Source organism: Octopus bimaculoides, chromosome 17 (assembly GCF_001194135.2).
Source record: "Octopus bimaculoides isolate UCB-OBI-ISO-001 chromosome 17, ASM119413v2, whole genome shotgun sequence".
In the NCBI taxonomy this organism is placed as follows: Eukaryota; Metazoa; Mollusca; class Cephalopoda; order Octopoda; family Octopodidae; genus Octopus; species Octopus bimaculoides.
Window position 1 is genome coordinate 36,511,283 of NC_068997.1, and position 7,878 is coordinate 36,519,160.

The 7,878-nt window shown below is 35.2% G+C and overlaps 1 protein-coding gene across 1 annotated transcript in view; it reads right to left on the reverse strand.

Annotated features, from left to right (window-relative positions):
• LOC106877076 (uncharacterized) overlaps window positions 1-7,878 on the reverse strand; it is a 262,423-nt gene that overhangs the window by 179,413 nt on the left and 75,132 nt on the right. The window contains exons 7-8 of the mRNA XM_052973794.1: window positions 6,852-6,943; window positions 5,425-5,655 (exon numbers count right to left, since the gene is read on the reverse strand). Of these exons, the coding sequence (XP_052829754.1) occupies window positions 5,425-5,655; window positions 6,852-6,943 (323 nt within the window). The remainder of the gene's footprint in view (window positions 1-5,424; window positions 5,656-6,851; window positions 6,944-7,878) is intronic.

Below are 7,878 nucleotides of genomic sequence, written 5' to 3' on the forward strand. Positions count from 1 at the left end.
GTCTTTGAGGTCAAAATTTCCATTTTTGAACTTGGCATACCAATCACTAGCAGTTCTTTCAGCTATGGCATTCTCTCCATACAGAGCACGAATGTCACGAGCAGCTTTTGTGGCCTTAGAACCTTGATTAAAAGAAAAATAAAGGTGTCAAAAATGCTCATTTTTCTTAACTTGACATTCCATTTTAATAATCTGAAAATAAACAAAAATTAACTAGAAAAAAAAAAAAAATTCCAAAATGATTCAAAAATAGAATTCTCGAAAAAAAAAATAGATTCCAAAATTTAAAAAAACGGCGGGAACTTAGTTGCCAACCCAACAGACTGTATAACTGGATGCCATAGAAACCATGCTAAAACAGACAATGGTGCTTGGTGTGGCTCTCTAGTTCACCAACTCCTGTCAAACCATCAAACCCATGCCAGCATGGAAAATGGACATTAAATAATGAGGATGATGATGACGATGAGAACAAAGATGATAACATCTGAGAAAGTTCATAAACAAAAGCTCTACATCAGTCAGTTAGAACCTGGCAAGTACTGGTAAGGCTATGATTTGCTGAAGAGATTTAATATATTGTTGTGACGAGAGTTATGACAGCCCCTTGTGAGAGACAGACTGGTCCAAATAAAGTATAAATAGTAATGATCCGAGTGATTTTGTGAGATTCAGAGTTGAGTGAAGTTCATGTTTAGTTTGTAGTGAAGTTGGAAGGTGTCAGTTGGTTAATTCACAAGGAATATTGATAGTTGGTTTGTAAAAAGATTTGTTAGTTCATTACATTGTTGTTACTATTGTCTAGTTATCTTAATTATTGTACGTAACAAATTATGTTACAACATCTGGCCCCGAGGATTTTGAAGCGCACGTAAGTTATTTAGCAATTTGTTTGTGATACAACTTGTTAAATAATGAAAGACCTATTAGCTTCCATAGTACATTTGCAAAAGCAAGAAACAAGAGCAACAACGGGAGTTGCAGAAGCAACTATTACAGCAACAACTACAACAACAATTATTGAAGCTATATTCAAAGAAGTCCAAAAATGAGGTTAGTTTGTTTTTGCCAGACAGCGTTTTGAACTCAATGAAACCCAGAGAAGATTATAACTTTTGCATCATACTACAGAAGGTATGGGGAGATTTTAAAGCAAGATTGCAAATGATGGTTGGATGAACAAAAAGTGAGATTGTTACTGTGAAAATTAGCTCCATTAGAGCATGAACGTTACCGTAATTTCATATTGCTCAAAAACCTCAATGAAATTTTTGTTTTGAAGAAACAATAGAATTATTGTCTAACATAGTTGGTGATAAAACTTCTCTATTTAACACTCAAATGAAGTGTTAAAATATAACAAAAAAAGAGGATGATGACTTTATTACGTATGCATGAACAGTCAACAAAATGTGTGAACTTACACCTGAGATGTTCAAGTGTCTTATTTTCGTACAGCAAGCAAAGATACAGAAATTCAGGCAAGAATTCTTCCTAAATTGGAACAATCGAACTAAGATCTAACCTTACAATCCATGCCAGAAAAATGCCAAAGGATGGTAAACCTGAAACAGGGCATAGAAAAAATTCAAGAAAGGATTCCTCAAAAATGCAAATATGTCGACCAGAAATGTACAACCAAAAAAGAGCACCACATACTAATCCATGTTATGGATGTGGGGGCATACATTTCAGAAAAGACTGTCCATTTAAAAATCAAAAATGTTACACTTGCAAAAGAATTGGCCACACGAGTTAACACTGCAGAACAAAATTATGAAGATCAAATGCTAAAAATCCATGAGTGCACTCAGCAGAAACAAAATTCAACTCCCAAATAAGAAAATTTGTACACGTAAAAATCAATGGAATACTTCAGTTGGATACTGGAAATGATATTTCAATCATAAATATGGACACATGGAAGAGAATAGAGAAATCTATGTTGAGAAAAACAGCAAAATCTGCTTGTAGCGTGACGGGCAACAGGTTACATTTCATAGGTGAAATGTGGACTAATGTCACATTTTGAGGGAAAACATGCTAGGTGAAAGTCTTCATCATTAAAAATGCAACCTATCTGTTTTGGTACTAATTGGTTAGAATTATTCAATTTATGGAACCTCCCCATAAATTTCTATTGTAAAAACATAAATCATTGTTCCTCTAAAAATAATTTGTCTGAAGAGTTAAAGAGAAAATTAAATAAATTACTCTCCGACAAACTAGGTCTATGCACAAAGACTGAAGTGTGTTTTGAATTAGATGATGACATTACACCTGAGTTCAAACCTAATAGGAAAGTGCCTTTTGCAGCAAGTGGATGATGAGTTGACAGATTGGAAAAAACCAGAATCATTGAAAAAGTGGATTACGTGAAATGGGCAGATCTGACTGTATGTATAAAAATTAGGTTGTGTGCTGAATTTTCGACCAGTTTAAATTACCATTTAAAAATGAACCATCATCCATTACCAAACCTAGAAGATATTTTTAGAAAACTAAATGGAGGAAAAATATTTTCAAAACTCAATCTGTCTGACACATCTACAAATTAAAGTAGATAAAAAAATGCTCAAAGCTGTTCATGGTCAGCACGCACAGAAGTCTATACAAATACAATGGACTACCTTTTGGACTGATGGCAGAACCTGTAAGATTTCAACAGGTGATGGACGCGATGTTGGCAGACTGTCAATTTGCTATTCCTTACCTTGATGATGTGTTAATCAAAAGAGAATCAAGGAATGTGCATATTGAACACGTGAAGTGTGTCATTAAAAAAAATTAAGAGAATATGCTTCCTCCAATGAATATACCAACACTACAAGCTTTCCTTGGCCTAGCAAATTACTATCAACAGTACATTCCAAATACATAATTGAGAGCACCATTAAACGATTTACTAAAAAAAGAAGTAAAATGGAATTGGTCAATAAAATGCCAAAACACATTTGAAGACATAAAGAAAATACTAATTTCTGACTTGTCACTTGAATGGACATTGTTGTAGTGTCTGATGCTTTGGAGTATGGAATAGAAGCAGTCTTGCAACACAAGTATAAAGATGGAAAAATGAAGCCAGTAGTTCATGCTTCATGTTCGTGGGGAAAAAAAGTATAGTCAGATAAAGAAGGAGGCTCTATCAATTTTTTTTGCGATAAAAAAATTTGACAAATTTCTACATCGTTGAAGTTTTTTGTTACAAACCAACCATCGATCATTACTATCAATTTTTGGATCAAAGAAGGGATTGCCTACCCATAACACAAACCAACTACAACACTGGGGTACAACATTGCAGAACTACAATTTTAAGATGCAGTATATTCTAATGAAGAAAGTTGGTCATGCAGACTGCTTATTGAGGCTAATTCCCAAGAGTGTGAAACTGCTAGAAGAGACTGTAATAGTGTCATTGCAGTCAGAAAATGAAGTAAGAAGTATTGTAATATAATCCAGGAACTGCCGGTGACAGCGCATGATATAAAAATGAAATCCATTACAAGAATAAATGGAACATTGAAAAACAAGCATAATAAAAATACAAATTCAAATAATTTCTCACTATGCAATGATGTCTTAATGTATGCACAGACAGTAGTAGTACTAAGGGCACTACAGAAACGAGTATTGCAACAATTCCACTGTGGGCACCCGGGAATGTCCAGAATGAAAGCTTTAATGAGGAGCTTTGTATATTGGTTGACTATGGACAGGGACATTGAGAAATTGGTGAAAGCATGTAGAGGTTGTGCATTGGCAACCAAAGCATCACCAGTAAAATACCAATTGTGACTGGAGACTGAGAGCCCATGGTCCAGAATACATATCAACTGTGCTGGACCAGTGAGCAGCGCATACTATCTAATCATTGTGTATAGCTATACAAAGTGGTCAGAGGTATGCAAATGTAATAAACCCACAGCAAAGACAACAATAAAGTTCCTACTTGAGTTATTTGTTCGATACAGTGCTCCAGATAAGTTAGCTTCAGATAATGGAACACAATCCACGGGATATGAATTAAGAGATTTCTGCAAAATACATGCCATAAAGCACATCTTTAGCCCAACCCTACCACCCGAGGTTACATTTAACCTCGGGTGGTAGGGTTGGGTAAAGATGTGGAAGCGGAAAGATTTGGTGACATGTCCAAAAGAGCTCTAAGAAAAGCGAGGAACAAGCTAACAAAACATTTTTGAGAATATATAGAATAATGCCAAATCCAAATACTAATTCAGGAAAGTCACCAGCAGAGTTAATGTTCTTGCGTAAAATAAAATCGATCTTCGATAAATTCTTGCCAGGAAAAAATACATATAAAGGAAAGACAAAAAATACATTTGAAGGAAATACAAGAAATATTACAAAACATTTTGAAGTAGGAGATGAAGTTCATTTTAGAAATTACAAAAAATGGTAAAGAAGGTTGGGAGGATGTCAGTGGAATCAAAAGACTAGGTAACATGATGTATTTAATTAAAGGGCAATGTTCAGAACATAAGAGACACTTTAACCTGTTAAAGATGAGACATACAGAAGAACGAAGGGTAATACCAATGGAAATCTGTTTGAAGTGCCAGCACTGAGAGATATTGAACCCAAAAGAACTAGCTTCACAAAACGAAATCAGACTGAATATCTGGAAGTAATACTTATACGAAAAAGATATTAAATTTACAAAAAAAAAAAAAAAAAAAAAGAGTGCTTAGTACAAAGAAAGGGAAAAGTGTTGCAATGAACAATGCTACCTTCAAATTCGAGCAACAATTAAGATACAACAGCTAAAAAAAAATTGTTTTAAAGAAGAGAGAGAGAGGAGGGGGGGTACTGGAAATAAAAAGAAATCCACTTTCTCACAGTAGTTGAAATCTCAAAAGGGAAGATGTACTGTTCCAAGTAAAGTATAAATAATAACAATCTGAGTGAGTTCATGAAGTTCAGAATCAAGTGAAGTTTGTGTTTAGTTCGCAGTGAAGTTGGAAGGTGCCGGTTGGTTAGTTCATAAGGAATATTGATTGTTGGTTCGTTACATTGGTGTTACTGTTGTCTGGTTATCGTGATTATTGTACATAACAAATTACAATACAACATATATGAAACATGTCCAAAGTTATCATTGTACTTGCTGAAGATCAGACTCACTCATTTTTTTTATTTACCCACACCATTTAATTTCTATTTAATTTGGATTTAAGAACTGCTCCTTTTCCTCTTTGTGATCAGTATTAATCATTAAACCTAATGATTTTTTTTCTCTCTCCCCATTATGTTGGCTCCTAATTAACATTATATTTTTCATGCAGAACACTTCTCTGTATAAGTAGTCCAAGTAATTTCTTAGAAAATTTCACCCCCACTGCAAGTCAGCTTTTTCTGCTGCAAATCCAATTCAAGTGGAAAAATATTCCAGGAACATACCTCAGATTCCTTGTCTGTTTGCTGATCATCTTCCATTTCAGCTATAGTTTCAATTTCAGATGTTATGAAAGAACCTTTCACTTTATTTAAAGTGCCAATCCACTCAGCAATGCCAAGTAAACATCCCAAAGTCTCAAGACGGTTGGTTTCCTGTATATTTTGGCAGTTCTTCCAGAGAACAAGCTTAGATTCTGTTAAGCCAAGAACTTTCCCAAGTGGCTCTAGGAACATCTTTCAAAACAAAAAACAGAATTACTAATGCATATTATTGTATCTTAAAAAAAGATTAAGATTGAATTAATATTATTCATTACAAGTTGACACACAGAGCAGAATTACTATTATACTACAATTGCCCAATTATTTATTCCAGTTTGATACAACACTTCCACAACTAGATAATCTTCATAACACAAACATAGTTGCTTCAAACTGAAATGTTAACCAATGGTGATGTTCGCACCTAAACTAAGCTGATGAAAAGCCTCTGTCATATCTATCTTTAACAATAAGCATCTGTACACTTTTCTAGGGAAACATATCTGACCAGGAATATACTTCATAAACAGTTGTCATTTAATCTGGGAATATTTATTTGGTTCATAATTGATTGCATACATGGAGGTTGTCTCCCTATCTGCTATCAAGAAGTTGATGGAACAGGGAGAGGTGTATCTCACACTGAAGCTGTACTGATCTTTTTTTTTGTTGTCTATTTCTTCATGCAGCTATGTTTTCAAATTAGAGCAAGTATTTTATGTATTTGGTCTAATACCTTGCTGTTTCCAATTTCTTCATTGGACTAAAGCTCAATGTTATTACCCATTCAAGAACACACTTGAGTGACTATGACCCAAAGTTTTTTTTAGGAGAGATTTGCAGGATTCTGACTACCAATCTGAATGAAATCTAACTAGGTGAAGGCTACAATCTTTAAGCAGTTAGATACATAAGTTCTTATTTAGGGACATCCCTCCATACATTGTGTTTTTATCATATACATGTATTCTCATTTTGAGCATATACACAATCTTATCTTACATTCAGTAAGAATTGGTAGTGTAGTTAATTGATGTATGTACATATAAGTACATACTTTATATTTCTGCTTTACCATTGCAGGATAAATAACTGTGTTGAAATTCAATACCGTCATAATCACCTGTCTCCATGAGCAGTAATCTTCACATCCAGACCCACAAAGATTTCAAAAGAGGTTCAAGGTAAAGTGCTAATAATAAATGAGAAAAGAACACAAATTATATAATTAAATTCACTAGCTAATAACTATTTCAATAAAGAAAACAAAACAACACTTAGTGATGAGTATTGTTCTATTCAGTTTACCTCACTGGAACCAGAATGAATATGCTTTATTTGGGAAAAGAGAAAGACCTGTAAGTGCACAACATAAAAAAAGGACTTACCTTATTTGCAACAGACACACAAATCTGAATGGGTAAACATAGTAAGCAGTCCAGCACAAATTTGGCTGGGTTACCCATATATTTTTCATCATCTAGAAACATCAAAAAATAACAATGATCAGAGAAGATATTCTTCTGAATGAATTGAAAATAAATATATTATAGCATAAACATACACATACAAATTTATACATAAAAGCAAATAAAACTCATACTTTGTATTTCACTCCATTTTATTCAACAGATCCCATATCTGAGAACATCTGCTTCTTCAATTATTAATATCTATTATGGATCACATTCCTCCCCCTGCATGTGACCTTGACGTGACAGGGAGGCTTGCATACTCTTATGATCCCTAGAGCATGTGCCAATGGGGAACGTGTTCCCCTGGTAGGTTCAACCTTGCTGGTTTGGTCGAAGAGGAGGAGTCAGACTAAAGTATACACATCGGCCCTCCAGATTTGGGGTTGCGCTATAGGCTAACACCCTATACACGTAAAAAACACTTGTTACGGAAGCCAACAACAGTTCATTTAATACTAATTCAGTTCTTGGGAGAACCAGGGTTCCAATCCGGAGACTGATGACGTGCTGTAGCCAAACCTGTCAAGAAGCTACATGGCCAAGGACAACCTTGAAGGGCGGTCCAAAGCAGCTCTCACAGAAGAAGCCCATCCTTCTTGGAACCTGGAATGTGAGAACATTCCGAGAGACAGGAAGGTGCGCACAAGCGGTGAGGGAGATGCACCAGTATCATCTCACATTACTTGGTATGTGTGAAGTAAGGTGGAACTCCTTCGGAGAGATCAAATTAGAGACAGGCGAAACATTTCTCTACTAGGGTAAAGACAATGAAGAGGACCACCATGAAGCAGGGGTAGTGCTGCTGTTGTCGAAGGAAGTAGCAAGGAGTCTCATGGAGTGGGAACCGGTGTCTGATCGCATCATCACGGCCAGGTTTGAGTTCAGGTTCCATCAAGTGTCCATCATTATGTGTTATGTACCTACAAAAAATACGGAGGAA